Below are 26174 nucleotides of genomic sequence, written 5' to 3' on the forward strand. Positions count from 1 at the left end.
TGGATCTGCTGGCGACGGAGGGGTGGCTCCGGTTGCGTTGCAGACTACGATGACGGCGGAGGTGCATTTGCCTGAAGATGCCAGTGCCGGTGTTTCAGCCTCCACTTCAGATATGGTGTCTGCAGTTCCTGCTTCGGGTGCGTCGCCTGCCTCGGATGGCTTCGGTTCTTTGTGGGGGGTGGTTCCCCCTGCTGAGGTTCGCGGTGAGCGGAGTGGCCTGGTGATGCTGTTGAAGAAGACTGCTCGCTCTGGAGGTTCTGTAACCCCTTCCTCGGTCCCCGTTTCATCGACTGCGGTCTCGACACCTCTTCCGTCTCCGGCCATCTCTTCAGTATCTTCTGCGGTCTCGGTGGAGGCGTTACCATCTCGTCGATTGTTCCCTGCTCCTGTGCGTACGGCGACGAGGCCGTCTTGGCAACCCTCGTACGCTTCATTGGTGTCGTCTGCTACCTCGAAGGTCGTGGCTTGCGCTCCCCAGCCTCGTTATGCGACTTGCGTTGGTGAGCTTCAGGGGTGGCCGTTTCCGCCTGATCTGGAGGTTCCCGAGTTTATGCAGGGCCCACGGCGGCAGGGGGATCGTCCCCCCACCGACTTGGAGTATTTGATTTGGGAGGCCTATAAGTGAAGGTATCCTTGGGATTCGTTCCCTGAGAAATATATTCCTATCTCTGAGAAATGTATTCCTCGCTCATGATTCCTTTGTGTATTGTGTGTTGTGGGTTGTTTCCATTTGTATGCATGGTTGTGGGGTGCGGGTCGGATGTCGGTGGGGCGGGTTTGTTTCCCGGTTCCTGCGTGCTCCGGTTTGTGGTTGTGGGTTTGTGTGGCTTGTGTGTGTGTGTGTGTCCGGTTCCTGTGCGGTCCAGGGTTTGGTTGGTGTGTGTGTCTAGTTGTGGATGTCGTGTTCTTGGGTTATGCTTTGTGGTTCTATGTTTTTATGATGCTGTTTGTGCGCTTGTTTGTGTCGTGTTGAGTGCCCTTCAGGCTGTTGGCGTGACCCAGTCTGGGTTTATGCTTTTTGTCGTGTTTTGCCATTGTGCTTTTCTTTCTGTTTGTTGTATATTTGTTTTCCCTTCATGTTGTTATTTCTATTATTATTATTATTATTATTATTATTATTATTATTATTTTTCTTATTATTGTTTTCGTTTTGTGTTGGTGCCTCTCCGTGTGTGTTTGCGGTGCTGGTATCCTTGTTCTGAATATTTCATGTTTTGATGTGTTATTTCTGTACTGTATTCTGCTGTGTTTTAACTTGCTTGTTGTAATTTGTTTGTAATTATTGTTGTTTTGTGGTCGGCCCTTCTGGCCGGCGCCTTTGTGTTTAGTACATTTGTTCCTTTATGTTTTTACACGTTTGTGCTTTGTACTTTTGGTCTGTTCCATGTTGTAATTGTTTACTTTTATTGTACTTATAAGCATGCTTGCATGTAAAAAAAAAAAAAAAAAAAAACTAATATGCACACCATACTTTTGAGTATAGCGATTATTCACCACTTTTATTATATAAATATATTACAATACATACTATTGAATAATATTACTGCAAAAAACTAAGAAAAAATCAATCGGAGACATTGAAACAATAAGGTAATAATATCTTTGTGGCAACTCCCACCTGTCAGCGCGGGTGATGCTGACTGGCTCTGACGACTGCTCTGTCAACGTCCACTTTTTGCCAGACTTCCTCGGTCAATTGCGCCCAAAATATGTCACCTACAATTTTTTTTATTTTTCCCGTGCTCAGGGGACACAAATTAACATGTTTAGAAGACGAAAACAATTTTTTATATTTTTTTTTCTTGTGCACAGGGGTGTAAATGTCCTCAGGACCCCTGAGCAGTGGAAGGGCTAAAGATTAAATCACCGGCAGGTGCAACTTCCAACCATAATGAAGAGTGGTTAGCCATTAAACACCAGGTTCACTCTGGCTAACAGACGATGCCACTCGAGATGCTGGATTATATTTAAATTATTATTAAACAGCTAAGCTGTTCAACCTTATTGATTGATAACAAAAACGATATAACATGAAATTAATTAAGTTAAATTCAAGTTAATAAATAAATAGCAATAATTAATTTATATTTAATAAATTGCTAATCCTGATCTATCTCAAATATTACTAACACCATAAATTCCCCTCTGTGGGAAATGTGTGAAACTTACATATACCTATGGAATACATTCCACTGTTAAATATTTTATTATACAGTCCACTCACGAAGGAAATTAAATAAACTCACCTAGTCACATAATCCAACATTTAGTACAAACTAAAGAACCATAATAATAATAGAGTTTTCTGAGTATCTGCCTCGAGAGGTTTGATGGGTTGCTTAGCTTTAAACGTTTCTGGTTAGGTAAAATATTTCGTTCAGGGCCAAACTTCGTATTATCATCGGCATATATATGAGTGCAAGTTAGTTATATAAGAAACACACATTTAAATATTTAAAAGTATTAATGTGTGTAAGTAGTGCAGTTATGCAAGAGACCAACAGTAAAGGACTCACCCGCCAGGGGGCTGTAGCTTGCTAGCCACGTGACAAGCATGACTAACACAGGTGTCGCTCACACCACTCAGATCCAGCCACACTCGCCGGGCTTCGGGTAGCGGCACCAACGCTGCCGGAAACACTTCTGCTGCTACTCTCACCTCTGTAATGATACACGAGACTATCTGCATCCACCATTTTCTCGTAACACCTTCCCTAGCATCATGAACATCACCTCTGTGTGTATTATGTTATTATCCCCAAGTATGGCTCGTGGTGTAGAACTTTCCCCCTTATTCAGTGAACCTCCTGGCCTCAAATAATTCAATAAGAAATGTCTAGGGTTGAGTGAAAGTCCAAGTAAAAACTTCCAGTTTACTGGAGCGAAATTATCTACATGACACAGCATATATAGACAATATTTTCATGACCACAACAAAGTAAATTTAAATCAAGCAAGTTAACACATGGCAGAAGTCACAGCAGCTAGATATCACTAAGGAAAGATAATCTAATAACATGAGTACACTAGGCAGCCTGGGACTGGCAACCAAGTTGTAGACACGGTGAGTGGTGATGTTACATAACCCGAGTCGAGGGTAATGTCTCAACATGAACATCAATAAACACAAGTCTGTGAACTATCACTTTGCCCTCAGAAAAATTAAGTCCCAATTGCGCTGCAAAATGGCATAGTCGAAAAGCTCTTCTCGACAGTCAGACTGGGTCATCTAATAATGTTAGCAGACTTTTAGATGTTACCACTGTTAGGCTTAGGCTCGGCTACAAGTATCTCTGGGAGTTTGTAACATCTGCTGATGTAGACTTGACTAAATGTAAACTGTCAGCAGAACTACTCACACACATTGCGTCATTATATAATGTAATGTGCAAAAATCGCGGAATTCAGAGATAACACTATCAATGGAGTCCAAGAAATGTGTAAGTACTTCATTCATAATGATATACTGCCAGGAATCTTAGCGAAGTATCCAAAATTTGCTTACTGTAGGTAAGCCTAGTCGACGTCATACCTATCAACTTAGATTGAAGGTTACATCCTTCATGGGGGCAGTTGTACATGTATACAACGCTTGGCTGTTGTAAAGGGTTCTCCGTCGGCTTCGGGTTGTTTTTGATAAGGAGGTCGGAAGTCTTCTTGGTTTTGTAGAATATGTTCAGGTCTATGTTTTGGTTAGGAGTAATGCTTTTTACTCCTTTACGGATTATTTCTTTCATTATTCGTTCTTCTTTTTTATGTTCACTGTGCATGGTTGTTTTGTAATATAATTTTATTAGAGATATTGTGGTTTTTGTTCTAGGTTCAGGATTATACAATCGGTCCAGGTGTCTTCTTATAGCAGCGTTTATTTCCGCGTTGCTATATCCGTTGTTCACCAATACCTGTGTTATTCTTTCAAACTCTCTATTCACGTTGCTTTATTCGGAGCAGTGGGTAGGCGCTCGACGAATATAAGCATTGAGAACACTGGCTTTGTATCTTTGGGGGCACTCACTTTTACCGTTCAGGCATAATCCAATGTTGGTAGGCTTAGAATATACGTTGGTGCTTAAAGAGGTTCTTGTTTTTGTTATTAGTACATCCAAGAATGGCAGATTGTTATTTTCACTATTTTCATGTGTAAATCGGAGTACTGACTCTCTCTCTAGATGGCTTTATAGATCAATTAGTTCATCTGAGTCTTTTACTATTACGAATATGTCATCTACATAACGGCAATATACAGTTGGTTTTTGTCTGCTACTGAAGACTCTGTCTTCGATGGTTCCCATATAAAAATTAGCAAATAAAACTCCTAGGTTCAGGATTATACCAACGGTCCAAGTGTCTTCTTATAGCAGCGTTTATTTCCGCGATGCTATATCCGTTGTTCACCAATACCTGAGTTACTCTTTCAAACTCTCTACTCACGTTGCTCCATTTAGAGCAGTGGGTAAGCGCTCAATGAATATAGGCATTGAGGACACTGGCTTTGTATCTTTGGGGCCACTCACTTCTACCGTTCAGGCATAATCCTATGTTGGTGGGCTTAGTATATTCGTTGGTGCTTAAAGAGGTTCGTATTTTTGTTATTAGTACATCCAAGAATGGCAGACTGTTATTTTCACTATTTTCATGTGTAAATCGGAGTACTGACTCTCTCTCTCTAGATGGCTTTTTAGATCAATTAGTTCATCTCAGTCTTTTACTATTACGAATATGTCATCTACATAACGGGAATATACAGTTGGTTTTTGTCTGCTAGTGAAGACTCTGTCTTCGATGGTTCCCATATAAAAATTAGCAAATAACACTCCTAAAGGGGGGCTCATTGCTACTCCGTCTATTTGTAGATACATGTCTCCTTGTGGACTGATGAAAGGGGCTTCCTTTGTACATGCTTCGAGAAGACTTTTCAAGTGTGGCTCGGGTATGTCTAATTTGGGGGTGCTCTCGTCTCTGTATACTCTGTCCAGTATAATTTCTATGGTTGTGTCGACTGGGACGTAGGTAAAAAGGGATTTGACGTCCAGGGAAGCAATGATTCCATCGGTCTGTGTAGTTTTGATTAATTCTAGGAAATCTGCCGATGATTGTAGACTATAGTTGCTTGGAGAGTACGGAGTTAGAAGTTTGTTAAGTCTTTTTGCCAAGTGATAGGTTGGAGTTGGTATTTGGCTGATTATTGGGCGTAGTGGGTTACCTGGTTTGTGTGTCTTAACATTGCCATAGGCATATCCTAAGCCATAGTCACCTTGGAGTTTAGTGAAATGCACACTACCTTTCTTTGCGTTGATTGTAGTAATAGTTTTGTTCACTTTGCGTTTAAGGTCTTCCACAGGGTTCCTCGTGATTCGTTGAAATTTGGTGTCATCGCTAAGGATATCGCTAATTTTGTTCATGTATTCTTGGGTAGGAATCACTACATATGCTGCTGTCTTGTCGGCTTTCTTATTGTAACATCTTTCAGATTTTTTAGTTGTTTTGCTGCTTCTTTGAGTCGTGGGGTTAAGATTGTAGATGAATATTTTCCTCGTTTTTTTCCCCGCTTCTGTTAGTAGATCAGCCTGAAGTGTGTCAGTAGTGATGACTTTTTTGTTGTCTTCTAACTTGTGGATGTCGTCCAGAAGCATTTCGGTTTCAAGGCGTTTTTGATGCTTCTTGGGTCTTGATATGAATTGGCAGTTTAGGCCAAGATTCAAGAGGTCTCATTGGTCCTGGCTCAGATCATGAGTAGTTAGGTTTATGTAGCCGTCTTTTGGACGAGGGATTTTTAACTGTCCCCCGTTGAGGGCTGTCAGCTTGTGGAGTGTCCTTGTTTCGACTTGCGTTTTGTGTTGTAGTTTTAGCCTTGATAGCTCACTGTTGATGGTTTGCCTTAGTTGATTGGGGATGTCGTACTGGGTCCATTTCCTTAACTGAGGTTTAGCTAGCTCTGTAAGGGTTTGGAGGGCTTCCTTCGTTGTGTAGAGTTGATGCCATATGAGATCTTTCCTATACCTATAGGTAAACTCTGCGTTGCGGACTGCTCGGTCATGTGGGTTTATATTGGTGTATACTGGCAGCAGGTTTTCTTTTATGCATGTCTCATTGAATATGACAGCATATTCCATATTTACTATTTTCTGATTTAGGGCTTCTATCCCTCTTACTAATGCTTTTGCATCAGGGGTTCAGCTGGAAAAGGAGTTCAGCAAAAGTCATGTTGTTTTAGGTGAAAAAAGAATTGAATAACTGAAGAATATATTACACTAATTATAAAATCGTAATATTTGTATGATTTTATAATTAGTGTAATATATTCTTTATTTACAGTCCCAAAATGCCCACTTGGGGACTGTAAGCCCCAAAGAATTCAGTATATATAGGCAAGACAACAACGTCTCTTTCCAGGCGACTAACAATGCATAAGCAACAAGGTGTCATCATGGAACATATAATCTCTTCTCACAACCAGACAATCACCAGAGAATTCTTAACAAACAACACAGAAATCATCGATAGATACAGCATTAACAGGCGGCTCGACATCAGCGAGGCACTACACATCAAAAAGTCAACACCAGCAATCAACAGCCAATTAATGCACAACTATATTCTACCGACTTCAATGCATCGTATGGGCCAATAGGCCCTGACTGACCAAGTCTCACCCCCTTTTACATATTATGTGCAAAGTTCTTAGTTCTATAGCCATCTTCATGTCGTTTAGTCATAAAGTCATAACGTTAGGAGTTACTCATTTTTTACGTATAAATTTGGCAAATACTTGGATGGCCATATTGCAAAAATGTTTTACATTAAATTATACTCTCATCAATGTTTTTATCAATGATTCATGAATGTTATATGTCATTCTGAGACCAACTGCTAATAAAATAACAATTAGTGACATTTTAAGAATGATATCACAATATGAAATTGTGATTTTTTCAATTTTTTTCTGTAACTTTTTTCTTTTCATTGTATGATGTTGATCCATTAGGAAAAGTTGGAGCATTTACCATGAAGATTATTCACATAAAAAAATTGTGTTTGTTTGTTTGAGGAAGTTTCGGTGCACCGTTACCGGGGCCCCTTAAATTCCACATAAATAATGAATATATAATTAGTCTCTGTCTTAAATAAATAACATATTTTAAGACAGAGATTCTAATTATATATTCATTATTTATGTGGAATTTAAGTGTGCTAGTATTATTTAAGTGAAGTTTCAAGAGGCCTAATGTTCTAGAAATTGATATATACGTTACTCAAGAAGTTCACTATTTGTCTGGCCTTTCTCCTCACATTGCTTCTCGTTTTATACACTTAACATTTAGTACACATTTTCTATCAACAAGGCTGAATGGGAGGGCAAATTTTTCTACCTTAATAATCGCCCCTGGATATTGTAGTCTCCGCAGACTGTAGTGTAGAAGTGTAGCTCCTCCAGGCTTTCACGACGCTGAGGTAGGTCTCCTCTCCATTGGTTTCTCCCAAAGTAATCGCCACAGTTGGTCTCTTAACTGGTAGGCTTTTTCCTCCCGCAGAGTTATTCTCTTGGTCAGCCACGAGGCAGCAAATGTCGCCTGTCCTCCCACTTGGTTACTGGACCACTTCTCTTCTACCACAGATGTGTAGTACAACTGCTTCTTCCTAGTTGTTGTGATTGCTAAACTGGACCAGGAATCTGTTACCAGAGCTCCTCTACACAGCTCCTCACAACAGGGAACGGCCGTGGGTTGCACCCCTCCCCTCCCCCCAGCGCCGCCTCTAGAGATAAACTTGGAGCTCCATTGTCGTCGAGCCTTTAGTGAACTTATTTCACTGACCAGCTCCTATACACTTCCTTGGAAGTCGACTGGACGCTCCTCCACAGTGTCACTCGAGAACTGCTCAAGAATTCGTCCCTCTGGAGGCCTATATCTCTTCAAAACTTGGGACAGCTAAGCGTTCGCATCAGCCTGACTTCACTCCTGGCAGAAAGTGAAAACAACAGACTTCCTGCATCTATGCTGGGGCGCCGGACGTAACGTCATGTCACGTCTGGGGCATTTCCTGATTGGTCCTCCTGGTCAAGCCCCTGCCACCGACCAATCACGTCCCTCTTGAGACACGGTCCCACAATCCTCTGGTATATCCTCGAGCGGGAAAACCTATTCCCTCCCGAGTTGAACCGCCAGTTTATGATGGAGCCGCTCTTTCCCCTCTTCCAAATTCAAACTTAAAATACAAATGTCTTCACCTTGTTGCATCTTGCCTCCTTTTAAGTGTTATAAACCAAAACTAGGGTGCTTCTATATATAAACAAATGGGGAAGGGGAAGTGTGGGGAATTGACCTGTGAGATTTATATAAATTTAATTTATATAGAATTTATATTTTACATTATTTATATTTTCGATAGCAAACTATTTGTTATTTAAAGTGTGCTGCATTTCTTAAAATTCCCACAAATCGATTTCCTTACACATTATTGGGGGTTTATTAAATTATTTACATATACTTGTATAATCTTTCAATCAAAATTATTGATTAGTAGACATTCACTATAGTATTTGACTACATATGTAACTTAAATTACTACAGCTCATCTTTATCTGTAAGGTAGTCGATCTAGTCAACTAGTTATGAACAAAAATGAATACACCAGTCGATAACTCCTCGTGGGTGATTGGCCTCAACTCATGTACTGATGCTAGGTAACTAGTTAATTCTTGTTCCTCTTCAATTACGCCTGTCAAAGGACACTCACAAATAATAACAGGAATCCTAATATGACAGCTAGGTCACAGGAAATATTGTAGTATTTATGAGATAAGGACCAAGGAATATTTACCTTGGTTTTGTCGCTGTCTTGTGTGCTAACCGGTTCACCCTATATCTACCTAACATAACTGGTCAGGAATGTAAAGATAATAAACGGGTTTCGGTAATACACTTGAGAATAGACGAAGTTGATGTAATAATGGGAGCACTTTACTTACCATAATACCATTGTCCAAGGGAAACTGACAGAGCTAAATTTGGTCCAGTGATTGTTGTTAAAATTAACAATGGCTGACTCCCGAGCTGGCCCTCTCCCACTCACACCCCTAGCTCTCTTGTCCAGATGTCAAAAGTGGTTAGAGGCCTACATTTACTCGATTTTAGTTCTGATAATTAAGTTGATTCGAGTGAAATATTTTTATGATGTATTCAGCAATCCACAGACTGCTGTATTAAGAATGTTCCCAACAGAATTAGCTAGTAAATTTAATAGCGATGTGGCAATGATATTCCCGTTTTCTATTGAAGGAAATTTCCACTGCTACATCTTCTATAAGTGATTAAAACACTATTATTAGGGTTCATTTGTTATTACAAACAACAGCAATATTATATGCATATTGTATTTAATATTAGTAAATGGTGTCAGGTTTCCGACAGGTTAGTATGACTAACCAATGTGAGAGGAAAATACTAACTGGACTCTGTAACAATGTCTATCCAAATATAGTAAACATTATCTATTTAAGATAGGTTAGTTTATGTATGCAACTACAGTTAGTGTCATACAGACATAAAAACCAAGTACCTGTTGCAGCATCTATATTTTAATAATTATCATATGTATGTGTGATTAATTCACAGGCTGAGGAGCAGCAATATTCATTATGTCACACTTTCATCAACTTCCCAAGGATACAAACAGAGGATTATCCAAGTTTACCGAAGACTGATGACTTCATATTCCAACAACTAAGACCTACTATTTTTAATTTTAATACCCTTTCATTTATTTTAATAATACTAACGTTTAGGGTTAACGATAATTCAATATTTTAAACAATCATTACACAATGTAGTAGGAGACAATAGAATCACCAGTAACACCATCACACAGTACAGGGACAGTAGAATCATCAGTGTCACAATCATCACACTGCTGTTACGCTACTTCCCTGCATAACAGTGAAAAGCTGCCTTTTTCTACCACCCTCAACACCATCATGTTACGATACCTCCTCTACATCAGTAAATCCAAACAGCCACCTCCAGTCAGACGTCTAAAGAGCTCCACCACTGACCTCCTACCCTAAAGCCCCACACGACAGGTGTCTTTTCCAGAATTAGTATTAGTCACTACGGGCTCACCATAGCCCGTGCTACTTGAAACTTTTTGTTCCCAGTAGCTGAATCTTAAACAACAACAACAACGACCCAGCAGCCAGATTACTTCTGATGCTCTCTCGGGATCTACACAGCTCCTTCACTTGATGTGGTCTTGCTATGATGCGTGACGATGGACATGCAGCCACCGTACATAGTGTATATTCGTACATAGTACATAGTGTACTACATAGTGCATAGTGTATATCCACCCTTGCTGTTTTTTCTAAAGTAACATAAAGTAATTTAAGTTTGTTTATTTTTGTGTGTGAGCCAAGTTTCTCAGGAATTATTATTTTGTAATGATTGTTATAAAATATTTAATTATTTATGCTTGTTGTTTACTCCTGCAACTATCACACCATAAAGGTCTTTAGCAGTTTTATTTACTTTGTTTTACCATCTTTTATTTAATGCGTGTAAGGCAAACTACAGCTGCCAGGTATTTGCTGCGCTACCTTCAACACGTCACATTACCATGGGGGACCTGTCCTAGGAGTCTTGTCTTAAGTCAAGACTAGGTGTCCTATACCCACCTTAACTTAAAGTTGGGTTCAGTTGTTTACTTTGCTTTTACACATGTTTGCATTTCAGAACTCATTTTGATTTTTTTTCATTGATGACTATCTCTATTTACATTACAGGTGTATCAATTTGTGAACTAATTATTAGTTTACTCTTGCTTACGTGATGTTTTATGCGCAAAGTCATGCTCGTAATAGTTAGTCTTGTAAACCTTTGCTATATCTTGTTTACCCATATTAATCTTACCCCTACAGAAGTAGCTCAGTCGGACAGATCACCCACCCACCCCCGGGTACTCTGGTACTTTGGTTTGTTTCCGAACTATAATGTTCAACTTTGCAGTACGAACTTAAGAGGATGTATCGGACGTATCGTTCCTTTTGCATCCACGACTGTACTTTACTGTACGTTTGGGACTCGCACAGCAGTTCTCGTCACAGTGTTGACACTCTCCACATCCCTAAGCTATAAGTTCATAGTTTGTGATGTTTTGCCCAGGTAGGGAGTTTACTGTTCTATTCCAGAGCATAAAGAATTGTAACTCTGCAGTTAATTGTCCAATTTTCAGTAGGACAACTCTTGCCCTTATTCTCATCATTAATAGAGTAACGAGTATAGACATCCCTACACTATCTTGTACTACCTCGAAACATTCATTTTTGTTTCTCCAAGTCCTAACTTAAGTCCAAGACTTAGTTATATTTCAATTAATCTTATATGTTTCAGTAACTTATCTTGTAAATTAGTTATTGCCCTACATTTTTTTTATTATTATTTTTTTTTTTACATGCAAAGCATGCAAATTAAATACAATAAAAACAAATATAAAATACATAACAAAGGAAAACAATAGACCAGCGGCCAGAAGGGCCGACAGCAGAGCACAACAAAGCACACACACGAGAAAAGCATAGAAAATGACAGGATATACCAAAGCACAAAACATAATACAATAACAAACAAGCAAACACAGTAACAGCACCAAACAAAACCTCCAGAAAAACAAACCATACATCAAGAGGCATAACAGGAAACATAACAGGACAAGCACAATACAGTCCAAACAAAACATTAAGGACAAACACGTACAACAGGTAAAGCAATACAAAAACACCAGGTCAAACGCACAGCACAGACAATACAAGAACAAAAAACACACACACCAAACCACCCGCCCCGTAAACAAAGGGCTAGGCAAAAATAAACAATAAAAAAATTTCAATAAAAAATTAACAATAAAAATAAACAAGCAAAACATGCACACCTGAAAACAAAATAGTCACAAACACAACAACAAACATGCACTGGCCTGAAGGACCGAGAATAAAACAACAAAGTATATCATGAAACAAAACCAGACACTTCAACACAAAACAAAACAATACAACTTTATACAAAATTTGTCAAAGACACTAAACACCGGCCTGGAGGGCCTACAACATATTCATGAACAGAAACATAATGAAACAAAAATAAAAGAAACAATACCGGAAATATAAGAAATACAACAAAGCACCGGCCTGAAGGGCGCACAAGAGGTACAACACATTACAAAACAAACCACAGGTCCAAGCACACACCAAGCACACAGACTACTCAAATGTCTCATACTTATCCGGCCACTCGTAATTCGTAATTCTGTGGCGCGGGTTCGATTCCCGCACGAGGCAGAAACAAATGGGCAAAGTTTCTTTCACCCTGAATGCCCCTGTTACCTAGCAGTAAAATAGGTACCTGGGAGTTAGTCAGCTGTCACGGGCTGCTTCCTGGGGGTGGGGGCCTGGTCGAGGACCGGGCCGCGGGGACACTGAAGCCCCGAAATCATCTCAAGATAACCTCAAGATATAACCACTGCGCCGCTGGGAAGCGAATACAATACGCCTCCCAAAGTAACATGACGTCCTCCGAAATAGGTTCAGTACGAACTGTACGAGGATCAGGCATGGACTCCGGCACACCCACAATAAAACACTGAGCCCGTCGAATCCAGATGGTAGAAGGGCACCACGGAACCGGACGCACGCGGTCATCAATGTCAAACCGCAAAGGATGTTGATCGTCATGCGCCACTCCGGAGGCCAGGACGATAGGGAGAGGCTCCTTCCCACGAGGCCGGGCAATAGGCATCGCACTGGGAGCCTCCTCGGCTGTCTCACAGGGCCCTGCGTCAACCACCGAACGTTGTACCTGCTGGGACCCCCCCACGCTTGGCATCCTTCTTCAGCACCAGCTTGATGCCCTGGCTCGCACCAGAACCCACACCACACACGTCTGTAGGAGCAACCACCTCCCACTGCGTAGAACCTTCTGCAGGAGAAAGAATAGGAGGTAAAGCAGACGCACACCCATCGTCAACAGCAGACACATGTACATCACCCACCACCAGCGACATAGAGCGCGAAGCACCCGGAATCGCCACATCATCTCCCGAAGCGCCACCTACGTCGTAATCCTCCGCATCAGCCCAAGCAGTAGAAGAACGCCTGGAACGCTTGGGCACAGGCCGCACATCCTCACACCCGGAGGCGGACCCAGAACCACGGGCCTCACGAACCGGGCGAACCAACGCCCGATGCAGTACGGCAGCAGCCTCAACCACATGGGGAACTGGGCCGCACACAACAGGACGCTCTGCAGCCCCCCTAACACCCAGCACAGCCGTGACTCCTGGCGAGGGTGCAGGACCAGGCACAGCAGCAGGATTCGAGGAAGACGCAGACGACCCACAGAGACCAGCCGGAAGACCCTCAGGAGCAACTGGCACAGCTAAGTGACCAGCGACAGGAGCCACCGGAACACTCGGAGGAGGGACAACAACCACCGGGGGCACGTCGGGTGACGCAGGGGGGGGCCGCATCAGCAGCGAATGGGACCTGCCCCACATCATCTCCGGAATCCACGTCCTGAGGGATCGGCGGGAAATCCTCTTCCCGAAACAAGTTAACAGGTGCAGCAGGGGCCTCAGAGCACCCGGCAGCCTGATGCCCTAACTGGCCACACCGGAAACAAGTACGGGGCTGCCGGGCATAATACACCCGAACGTAGTAAACTAGCAGCCGGACAGAAGATGGTATATCCGACCGCAGGCGCATACCTAAGGTACGGACGTTCGTCTGCTTCCCAGCATACTTCCCCGAGGAAAGCTTGTTCACCCGCACACTGATGACAGCACCATACCTCCCGAAGAAGCGCCGGAGAAGGTCTTCAGGGAACTCCAGGGGCGCACCATGCACACTGACATATGTCCCGGCACCACTTCGGTCCGAGATCGTAACGGAGCCGGCGCCATCCGGCAACTGCAAGGAACGCCCTTCGTTCCACCGGAGGAAGTCCCGAAACTCCTCCTCCCGCACGAACTTGACAATCACCCGGTGGGCCGTAACAAGCTCAACTCCATACACAGCCTCCACCGGGACACAAAGCATGTCGCACATTACCAACTCAATGGCCAGATAACCAGCCTTGCACGAGAATTCCAGACCCACGGAATTCACCCGCAAAACAGGAGGAATTGCGAGGCCCCCCATGTCAAAACGGCCACGTCAGCACGCAGCCAGGCAGGCAACAACACTGCCCACGTCAGCACAGGCGGGCAGAGACACACCCGCCCCCAACCGGCCGAAACTGGCAAACAGCACTAACTGCTGGAGCGCCGAAGCACACGTCTGTCCCCTACCAAAGCTAGGGCCAGACTCATTTATTGCCCTACATGATAGTTACGAGCTGCCAGTTCTATACCAACCATTCTCGTGCATGTTGCCTTATCACATTTGTCCGTTTAATAATCCTCACTTATTGGTTTCATTACTGTCGGACACTCACATAATTCTTCCAATTTTTATCACTTGTCTCTGTACTCTAATAATGTTTTACCTAGCCGCCTTCCGTTCCAACCTAGAGGAGGAGATTGGTACCCTAATTCGTGCCAATAAGGCCAAATTACTTGCTCTAACCCGAGAATATAGCATCTCTGCACCACATGGTGCCCTTAAGAATGAGTTGCATAACCTAATCATAGACCATTTAGCTGAAAATGAGCTTATCACTTCAGAAGAAAAGGAACAAACTAAAGGAGCTGACCAATCTGCCCTCACACTCGTAAACCTGAAGATCGAATTAGCATATTTGGAAGCAGAAGCTGATATACGAAACGGAAGATGAGAAGTCAAGACGCTGCACTAGCTCGTGAACAAAAACTAGAGCACCTACGACTCCAACAAGAAGAAGCTAAACTCCAACGAGAATGGGAGAATGAACAGCACTGGCTCCACGAACAACGAGGAGAATTGGAACGTCAATGACAAAAAGAAGTTGCCCTCTTACATGAAAGCGAGAGGGAACAACTCCAACTCATGGAACAAAGAGCAGAACTAGAACGTCAACGCAAACGAGAGAGAATTCAACTACAAGAACAAGAAGCCGCCTTCGCTCTCTGCTTAGAGCAAAGGAAAGCTGCCTTCGCTTGGAACGAGGGAAAGCTGCCTCCGCTTGGAACGAGGGAAAGCTGCCTCCGCTTGGAACGAGCGATAGCTGACTCCGCTTGGAACGAGGGAAAGCTGACTCCGCTTGGAACGAGGGAAAGCTGACTCCGCTTGGAACGAGGGAAAGCTGCTTCCATTAGGAAAGAGGGAAAGCTGCTTACGCTCTAGAGTTCGACAACACGAGATGGGATTCGAAATTACCCACCTCACTCAGCGCCAGAAAGTAGAAGCCAACCTCCAGGTACGTTTAATCCGAATCAGTGTATCAAAATGATGCCGCCTTTTGTAGACAGATGGATTCATTTTTTACCTCATTTGAAGCGTTAGATAGTCAACTCACCTGGCCTCAGAACAAATGGTCGATAATCCTCTGAGCTCATCTTACAGGAAGAGCTGATTTGACCCTCAGTGCTCTTACAACGGAGACTGATTACCAGATACTGAAGCAAGTAGTTCTAGGTGCCTACCTCTTACCTACAGAAAGTTATAGGCGACGTTTCATAGATTATGTTAAATCCAGTGCCACCACCTATGTAGAGTATGTACAGACTAAAACAAGATATTTTATGAAGTGGCTGGAGTCGGCCCAGATCAACTCTTTTTCAGAATTAATTAACCTCATACTCCTGGAAGAATTGATGTGCCATGTACCTAACCCCATGTCTTTATCTTTCAGATAAAGGAGACTAACCTCAGTAGGTGTGCACAGTTGGCTGATATTTATAGTTTAATTCACAGCCCTGCTGTGATTTTAATTTCAGCTCTGCTAAAATAAGTCATGTCGATATTAACTATGCGCTCTACTGCAGGTATTGTAAAGTATATGGACACACCATCGAGAAATGTACCTATCTCCAATGTAAAACTAGCAACGATTCGCATAAACCTAAACCACTACCTATCAAGCCTAATAAGCCTGTTATGAATATCAATGTTCCAGCTTCTGATGTTTCTTTATTCAACAGACACGTGTATCGGTGAACTGTCTCTGCCAACGGTGGAGATTCTGATCGAAAGGTCAAAGTGAACATCTCGAGGGACACAGTTGCTCTATAAAGTATTATTCTGAAAGCCGCTGCACCCAAAGTCACCTACACTGGAGAAACCGTCTTCATCACCGACCTCACTGCAACCTCTTCATACTCCACTCGTTAGAGTCAACCTGGATTGTTCTTTAATTCATGGAGAAATCCAAGTTGCCATACGGGAGAAACCTTTCCCCATGCCAAATGGGTAACGACTTGGCTGACCAGCTGGACTCCTACAAACCTAGTCATCTGTGACAAACCTCAGGTATTTGACTCAGCAACGAAAGAAGACCCTGCAATGAAGTATGCTGCAGACGAGGTACCGGTAACAGAAGACATTTCCCAGCCTGTCCTAGTGACTACTCGTGCTCAAGCCGCTCAACCACCACAAGTAGCCCAAGCTGTCCCTTAAGATTTACAAGGCCTCCCACCGAATCTCAACCTGTTGGAGTTCCGTAAGTTACAACAAGCTGACATTTCGTTAACTCCCTTGTTCTTTCAGTCTAAGATTAAGACTGATTCCATCCCTGGATATTTTTTAAATGTTAATCAAATCTCATATCGCAGATTCATACCCAGTAAACTTAAGGCAGAGGATGATTGGGCTAAATGTTGATCAGTTGGCAGCTCCTACATCTCTGCAAAAAGACATTATTGACTTGGCCCAATGACCCGATGTCCCATTACGGCATCAACATAACCTACCATGCCTTATTACTGGACTATTATTGGCCAGATATGGCACAAGACGTGAGGACCTTCGTGAACAGTATTAATAGTATTAATAGGTTATTAATACTATAAACACGAGACAGAACACGAAGCAATGGGTATAAATTGGATAAGTTTTACATTTAGGAAAAAAGACCTGGGTAAATACTGGTTTGGTAACGGAGTGAACGCTGAGATACGTGATAGTTCTTGCTCTGTGCTGCTCCCCCTTGTTTCATATGAATAAGAGACAGTGGATTTCTTCCATTTCTATGCTCAATAAACGATCCTTGGCTAGACAATGTAAATATATAACTTCTAGATAAAGATGGGTTGGGAATAAATACACCATAAAAGAAAACGGGGCTTATACAGGGAAGATGAAGACTGGGTGATGTCATTGACCATTGGCAATGCCTCTGCAAGGGTCAGCGGGGTACCGAAAATTACACGACTCATAGAGGGACCGTTTTTGCAGGACAGCTGGGTAACGAAAAACACACGACTCATAGAAGGACCGTCGAAAAAGCAAAACGCTCCTTCTATGAGTCATATGCCACTACTATTTTGCTACTTACCTGCTACTTACCTGGTAAGTATATATGCTACTTACCTGGCACGGGAGCGGAGCAGGCTCCGCTCCCGTGCCAGGTAAGTCCACTATGGGCTCACAATAGCCTGTGCTACTTGCCCCGCTCCTGTGCCAGGTAAGTTACGAGCTCACCATAGCCCGTGCTTCTTGGAACTTATTCCGAGTAGCTGAATCTATAACAACAACAAACAACGAGACAGCAGGGCTTTTTTACGGGCTCACTATAGCCCGTGCTACATGGACACTTCGTTCTGAGTAGCTAAATCTGAAACAACAACAACAACGAGACAGCAGGGCTTTTTTACTGGCTCACCATAGCCCGTCCTACATGGACACTTCGTTCTGAGTAGCTAAATCTGAAACAACAACAACAACGAGACAGCAGGGCTTTTTTACTGGCTCACCATAGCCCGTCCTACATGGACACTTCGTTCTGAGTAGCTAAATCTGAAACAACAACAACAACGAGACAGCAGGGCTTTTTTACGGGCTCACCATAGCCCGTCCTACATGGACACTTCGTTCTGAGTAGCTAAATCTGAAACAACAACAACAACGAGACAGCAGGGAGATTCTCTTGCCCTTGTCCCGGAAGAGACAGAGATTCAGCACCACTCCTGTGCCAGGTAAGTCCACTACGGGCTCACCATAGCCCGTATTACTTGCCCTGCTCCTGTGTCAGGTAAGTTACGGGCTCACCATAACCCGTGCTACTTGGAACTTGTTCCGAGTAGCTGAATCTATAACAACAACAACAACGAGACTGCAGGATTGTAGTTGTACACCAGGTAAGTCAACTACGGGCTCACCATAGCCCGTGCTACTTGGAACTTTTTCGTTCCCCGTAGCTGAATCATAAACAACAACAACAGAGACAGCAGGAGCTTAAGGCAGAAGGAAGGCAACAGCCCCGCTCCTGTGCCAGTTAAGTCCACTACGGGCTCACCATAGCCCGTGTTACTTGGAACTTGTTCCGAATAGCTGAATCTATAACAGCAACAGAGACAGCAGGCATCCACACCAATTTCTTCAGAGTTACATTCACACTGCAACCCGCTGAGGGTGTGCACACAATGCGACCCAAACGTCTGATGGTTAGAGCTACTTCCCTTGACGGTCATGCTTTCTGGAAAAGTGATATTCTAAAGGTCCTGAAGAACGTTACCGGCATAACACCCACTGACATTATTCAGGACGGTAATGATATCGTGCTCTTCTTTTCATGTGAAGAAGAGTTAGAAAAACTCTTGACCAACGATGTGATACCTACCTAGGAGCACCACCTACAACCTCACTTCCCATGTCAGTTCCTGGCCGGAAGAACTGTTTTTACCAGCAGGACCAGCCAATGGATCGCTGACCGACCGCAACAAGAGATCATGGACAATATCGAGGGCGAAAATCCGAGCCTGGGTGTATTTAACCTAGAGTTTTGCAGCACCAACAAATCTTCAATGAAGATTACTTTCATCACTATACCTGTGGCCACCCAGACTGCCGCACAAGGTTTCTATTGCTTCGGTTTGCAAATACAACTCCACTAAGTAAAAAAGGAACGATACCATGAGATCCAGCAGTGCTTCAAGTGCCACGAGCTCTCTCACCCCCACTAACAAGTATCAGCACCCTGTCCAGAAGTGCAGCCTGTGCGCATTAGACCATCACTACTCCATATGCAAAGCAACAGTTCATCGCTGCTTACTCTGTGATGGCAATCACCCGGCAATTTCCTACCGCTGCCCCCGCAAACAGAAAAACATCAAGGCCCAGGTTGAAGCCAAGAGAAACAACCCTTCTACCTCCGCGACCAGAGCCCCAGGTGCTCAACCCACCACTTCAGCTCCCTCCAACCGACTAGAAGACTTTCCAGCCTTATCGAAGAGTGGCTCATCCAACCAGTCGACCCAGCATTCATAATGTGGACCCAAGGTCCTACAGGCTCCTTCGCAGCCCCCTTCATCACGTGAAGGCATTATTCCAAATCGTATTGGACTAGCGGAAAGGCTTGCCGGACCGGACAACCACCGTTTTGTCAGTGAACTAAACATATTATACCTCGCCAATGGCCTGGAACCCATCATAGCCCCTGGAGCAAGTTTCACTGCCTCCACTACCACTCCGGAGACTACAACCAGGACGACCACGAGGTCGATTTTAACACAGACTCCACAACCACCCATGACCCAGGCGGCACAAACAGAGGTAATTCCCTCACCAGCTCCCAACACTCCTACCATCACCATCTCAGCAGCCGCGCTAGCAGACGTGCTGTCTACAAATGCTAACAGCACCACCAACGCTCTTGAAATAGCTTTTACCACCAATCCACGACACCTGAGTCTACCTAAGGGTGCGAGGCGAAAGACGAAAACATCAACTACGGAGGTTACGGTCTCCTTTGACGAGGAAATCTTAGTAGGAGCTCCACCACCGCACCACAAATACGACACCTACTCGGTTCAAGACTTTCTCATGGAGGCCACCTCACCAAACTACAACGACAGCACGGCTCAGCCAAAGAAAAAACGGAAAACCTAGAGGTCTACACTAACCCCACCAGCTCTATAACTGGTACAGCCAGCCCTCCAGGCTGAAAACCACCATGAAGACCCCCATTCATCGCCAGATCTCTAGTATCGGCTATTGATACAGATAATGCCTCCAAATAGCCTTTACTTACAGGCTCACCATAGCCCGTGCTACTGGAACTTCTTGTTCTGAGTAGCTTAATCAAAAACAACAACAACAACAACAACGAGACAGCAGGGTTTGCAGCCCTACTCCTGTGCCAGGTAAGTCCACTACAGGCTCACCATAGCCCGTGCTACATAGTCATTTCGTTCTGAATAGCTAAATCTAAAACAGCAACAAACATCTACGACATAGCAGGCTTACGGACTATTTAGGCCCGTGCCACCTCTTGGGTGGCTTAATCTTTATCAATCACATAACAGGCAGATTACTCATGAGGCTCTCTCGGGTTCTACACATCTCCCCCTTCACTCGATATGGTCTTGCTACGATGTGTGACGGTGGACGTGCAGCCACCGTCACACATCGTAGTGAATATTCACCCCTCTTGCTTTTTCTATATTAACATAAATATTAAGTTTATTTTTGTGTGTGTGAGCCAAGTTACTCAGGAATAATAATTTTGTAATGATTGTTATAAAATATTTATTTATTTATGCTTGTTAAAAAATATTTATTTATTTATGCTTGTTCTTTACTCCTGCAACTATCACACCACAAAGGTCTTTAGCAGTTTTATTTAATTTGTTTTATCTTTTATTTTATTTAATGTGCGTAAGGCAAATGACAGCTGCCAGGTATTTGCTGCGGTACCTACTTGTCACACAGTACAGTGGCAGTAACATCACCAGTAACACAATCATCACACAGTACGGTGGCAGTAACATCACCAGTAACACAATCATCGCACAGTACATTGACAGTAGCATCACCAGTAACACAATCATCTCACAGTACAGTGGCAGTAACATCACCAGTAACACAATCATCGCACAGTACATTGACAGTAGCATCACCAGTAACACAATCATCTCACAGTACAGTGGCAGTAACATCACCAGTAACACAATCATCACATAGTACACTGGCAGTAGCATCACCAGTAACACAATCATCACACAGTACAGTGACAGTAGCATCACCAGTAACACAATCATCACACAGTACGGTGGCAGTAACATCACCAGTAACACAATCATCACAGTACAGTGGCAGTAACATCACCAGTAACACAATCATCACACAGTACAGTGACAGTAGCATCACCAGTAACACAATCATCACGCAGTACACTGGCAGTAGCATCACCATTAACACAATCATCACATAGTACAGTGACAGTAGCATCACCAGTAACACAATCATCACACAATACACTGGCAGTAGCATCACCAGTAACACCATCATCACACATTACACTGGCAGTAGCATCACCAGTAACACAATCATCACACAGTACAGTGGCAGTAGCATCACCAGTAACACAATCATCACATAGTACATTGGCAGTAGCATCACCAGTAACACAATCATCACACAGTACACTGGCAGTAGCATCACCAGTAACACAATCATCACACAGTACAGTGACAGTAGCATCACCAGTAACACAATCATCACACAGAACAGTGACAGTAGCATCACCATTAACGCGATCATCACACAGGAGAGAAAGAGCTAGGAGACAGAGATGTCGGAAAATCCGACACCATTTAATAATATTACATGCAATTGCAGATAATATTGCTGCTGTGTTGTATACACAAGTTAACCCATAGAAAATGTAGCTTGTATTGGAATTTTCCATCAATAGAAAATGGGATATCATTGTCACATACTATTATAAATTCACCAGCTATTTGTTGGGAATTATTCTTAAATACATTAGTCTTTGGACTTTTACCATCATAAAAACATCTCATATGAATTAACTTAATTATCAGTATCAAAATAAAGTAAATGTGATCCTTCTATCAGTTACTGAGATCTGGACAGTAAGCCAGGAGCATCAGGAGGGAGGAAGAGGTCAGCCATTGTTGTTAAGACCAGAGGCGCAGTGGAGCAAATTCAGCTCCTATAATTTCTCTTGGACGAAGTGTGACGGAGATGAGAGTAATGGTCTTCCATCATCAACACGCTGTCAACATAATCAAGGAAAGTGTCCTACCGAAACCCGTTTATCTAATCATTTCTAGCCAGTAAATGTTAGGTAGATATGGGCGAACCAGTTAGAATGCAAACCAGCCTCTTAAATAAAGGTAATTAAGCCTTGGTCCTTATTATCTATTATACAGTGTTTTCTCTGATATAGCTGTCATATATTAGGATTCTGGCTTTACAGCTAGCGCCCTTTGACAGGAACAAGAAGAGGAAGAAAGACTTGATACATCAGTTACTGGGTGATGGAAGCTAGCCTCAAACGAGGATAATTTGGTGTCTACATCCTAGTTATACCTGGTGGACTAAGCCTTGTGTACAATAAGATAAGGAACCTCCTCAATGTATACTAATATATGTAGTTAATACTGTAGTTTGATTGGCTGCATATATATAAATTTAATATAAACCCCCCCCCCCTAATGTGGAAGGATCGATTTGTGAGATTATTGCAGAAATAGAGTCCACTTAACATCATACCAATTGCTATCGAAATATATAAATGAACATAAATATAAATTCTATATAAATTCATATAAATTAAATAAATCTCACAGGTCGGTTGCCACATTATATGGTCCTTCGAACCGGATTCTATGATCATTCAAACCTAGATGGTCTAGATAGCTAGATTGTCATCAAATTAAATAAACTAGTTTAATAAATTAGTGAACAATACTTAGCCAGTCAAAGACCGGCAGCATTGCCTCGAGCCAGCTCAGGAACCCCTCAGCTCAGTCCAGCCACATCGGCGGTTTCATGGTCACCCACCGATTTGGTGGTGTATTATTTCTGTGAAATGACAGCGCTTATATTGGAGACAGCCAAATTAGTGGCTGTGTCCTCGCAAGATTGTTCATGGATTTCGTGGTGTTAATTTCGGGAGAGATTATCCATGAATTTTGTGGAGTCAATTTCTCGAGGTCACTAATAATATTTGATACTTCTTGATAATATTAGAAGTTTCATAGAGGCAATTAAGAGGCTATTGTTAATAATTGTGTATATTATTTCTCTTAAATAGATAATTACTTAATATATATTGCACTAGTGTTCTCAATACAATGTTTACCAATTGCCAACCCACAACAGGGTAGGATATACATTGACTAGTGTTTATAGATAACCTAGTCCCATATTACCATTGAATAGTTGAACTATTTATTGTTCATACTAGTCTTATTATTACCATAGTCTAGTTGTACTATATTAAACAACCTAGCACCATTAATGAATGGTGCAGACCCTATTTTAGGTGTAATTGTTACCAGCTCGAGTTGAGTTGTGTATATGATAATTTACTTATGATCATTACACCTTTGAGTGATTAATTAGTGTCTATGCCATCCTAGGGTGATAATCGAGGAGCTAACCTAAAGGTACTTCCAGTGACACTGGTTTATCACTCAAATCATTAGTGTGTATGATTGTATATATATAATGTGTATTAATTTTAAGTGCTAACCTCTAGAAGAGGTAGGATTATAGCCTAGTGATTGCAGAATTTTTACCCTAGGCTACCATCAGTGCTTGTTCAGCATTATGAACAACCAAAGTACAAGCCCCACAAGGCTTTACCCACTAGCCAGTATGGATAATGCAGGGAGAATGAAAAGAACCCTTGCAGGTCTTAAAGGCCACTTAACATGACAGATCAAGAAATATGAAGATTTGTCACAACAATCTCCAGTTGATTATGCTGACCTGGAAAGCTATTATCAAGCAGCTGCAGGTAAATTTGAGCAAATCAAATGGCAAATAACAACATATGTGGCTGAACTTGCCAACACCAATTTATCAGAAACAGAAATAGACGACATTATGGTTGATCTTGCGAATTATGAAGATCACACTCAGCAACGTTACAGCCTTATGTCAAATTAATTGCCCAGAATAAGGCAACAGCAACAACAACAAAAGTTACATCTAATACGAGTCCAGCAGAGGCTCGACTCCCTCCAATTAATTTACCCACTTTCTCAGGAAAAGACAAGGAAGATTGGGACGAATTTTGGAACAAATTCGTTGACCTTGTGGACTCAAAACCATCTTTACCAAAGAGTAGTAAATGCTCTTATTTGCAAGGCCAATTATCAGGTGAGGCTAAAACAGTAGTATCCCATCTGAGATTAACTAATGACGGCTATGATCTGACAGTACAACTCCTCAAGGATAATTATGCTGATCCAGAAGTAAGAACATCACATTTAGTTCATGAGCTGTTGCATTTACCCCCACCAGAGGCTTCAGCTGATTTACTCCAAGTCTTCAAGCTGGAGGTAGAATCAATGATCAAAGCCCTCAGCCTGACAGCAGATACAAACGGGGCTGAGTGGATCTTGAAAATAATTGTCCAGGAGAAAATACCTAGGGACGTATTGAGACAAATGAGTACTCATTACAATAAAAGTATCTTATCCATGAATGAAATATCTGAGGGTTTACGATCAGTAGTTCATCAATTACGAACACATGACAAATTAAAACCACCAAGTAAACCCTCAGAAACCAATAATAGTAAACCCCAGAGTACCAAAGGTACTCCAAATTATTCTAAACAATATAATTCAACACCAAAGTGGAACAGTGGCAGTGTGGGCGTATATGCAGTGGGACCCTCCAAGCCTATAGTTACTGTGTCACCCAAGAACGTGACACCAAAGGGTACTGGAAGCTATGGAACATATTTGTTCTGCAATGAGAAACATTCAATGTACCACTGCCCTCATTTCCCCGATAGTGACGCCCGTGTTGAGCGACTCAAAGATTTACAACATTGCACGAGGTGCCTCAGGAAACATAACACCAACGACTGTAAGACCCAATTACACACCTGTAATAGGTGTAACAAAGGTCAGCACCATGCAGCATTGTGCAGAGACACCAAAACAACGTCTCCAAACCCCAGGGTGGAAGACAGCATTCCCACCACAGTACAGTACTGCAAGGTGCAACAAACAAAGAGTGTCCAATCGGCAAAGTCTAAAGGTAATACGACTTTGCATACTGCCCAAATTACCATCCAGAATAAGAGGGCCAAGGTCCATACCCGAGGGTTGTTTGACCAAGGGTCCCAGAGAACATATGTCTCTAAAAAGTTGGCAGATGAACTACAATTAAAGCCTGTAGCCCAGACGACAATCAACATCTCAGGGTTTCTAACAGTTGCAGGACCTCAAGTCTACCAGGTGGTACAACCATCAGTACGTTTAGGCAGGTACGTCTGTCAAGTACAATCCATTGTGGTGGACAAAATACCAGTAGACCTACAAGTTCAAGGTCTGAGAGTAACAGCCAAATTCCTGAGAAATAGAGGAATAAAATTGACAGACAATATTAAGTCTGATCACCTCACCGACTTCGATCTCCTTGTAGGTACAGACTACTACCATCGATTAATCGGTAGCCCTACTAAATATCAGGGCATAACCATGCTAAATTCTGCAGGAGGCAAATTAATCTCAGGCCCAGTATTAAGCCTGAGGAGACCTATGCCTGCAGATAATACCAGTAGAAATCTACATTTGTCAGCTGATTATATTTCTCCAGTAGCATTATGCTTGGGAGATTACAGCTGACTATAGCAACAGAGGTTGATGTTAATATGATCATTTAAAGCTGAAGATGAGTTCATGAGGCCTCAGTGGCAAATCAGTGAACAGTAGCCTAAACAGCTACAAGTCACTGCGACCAATGTCACTGAACCCACTGCAGTCTCAGAACCATACTTGACTTTAATGATGGGTTATTCAATCCTCTGAATCAACTAACTAAATTAAACCCCAATAAATCTGACGACTGATTTTGATGCATTTATTATTTAACAAAGATGAATTCCATGGGCCTCAGTGTTTATATATCAATGACCAGTTACCTGAACAAGCTTCAAGTTATATCTAATGTCACTGATCTCACTGCAGTCTCTGAATCATACTTGACTGTAGTACTTGATCGCATTCAGTCTTCTGGGTTAAATAATATATATTTAGGCTATAATTTTAGCCTTTCAAGAGTT

The 26174-nt window shown here is 42.5% G+C and overlaps 1 protein-coding gene across 4 annotated transcripts in view; it reads right to left on the reverse strand.

Moving 5' to 3' along the window:
* The window catches only part of LOC123746346 (uncharacterized), a 225027-nt gene that overhangs the window by 136015 nt on the left and 62838 nt on the right, over nucleotides 1–26174 (reverse strand). For all 4 annotated transcript variants that reach the window (XM_045727805.2, XM_045727804.2, XM_045727803.2 and 1 more), the window contains exon 4: nucleotides 2517–2661. In XM_045727805.2, the coding sequence (XP_045583761.2) occupies nucleotides 2517–2661 (145 nt within the window). The remainder of the gene's footprint in view (nucleotides 1–2516; nucleotides 2662–26174) is intronic.

This window comes from Procambarus clarkii, chromosome 80, assembly GCF_040958095.1.
Source record: "Procambarus clarkii isolate CNS0578487 chromosome 80, FALCON_Pclarkii_2.0, whole genome shotgun sequence".
NCBI classification, from domain to species: Eukaryota; Metazoa; Arthropoda; class Malacostraca; order Decapoda; family Cambaridae; genus Procambarus; species Procambarus clarkii.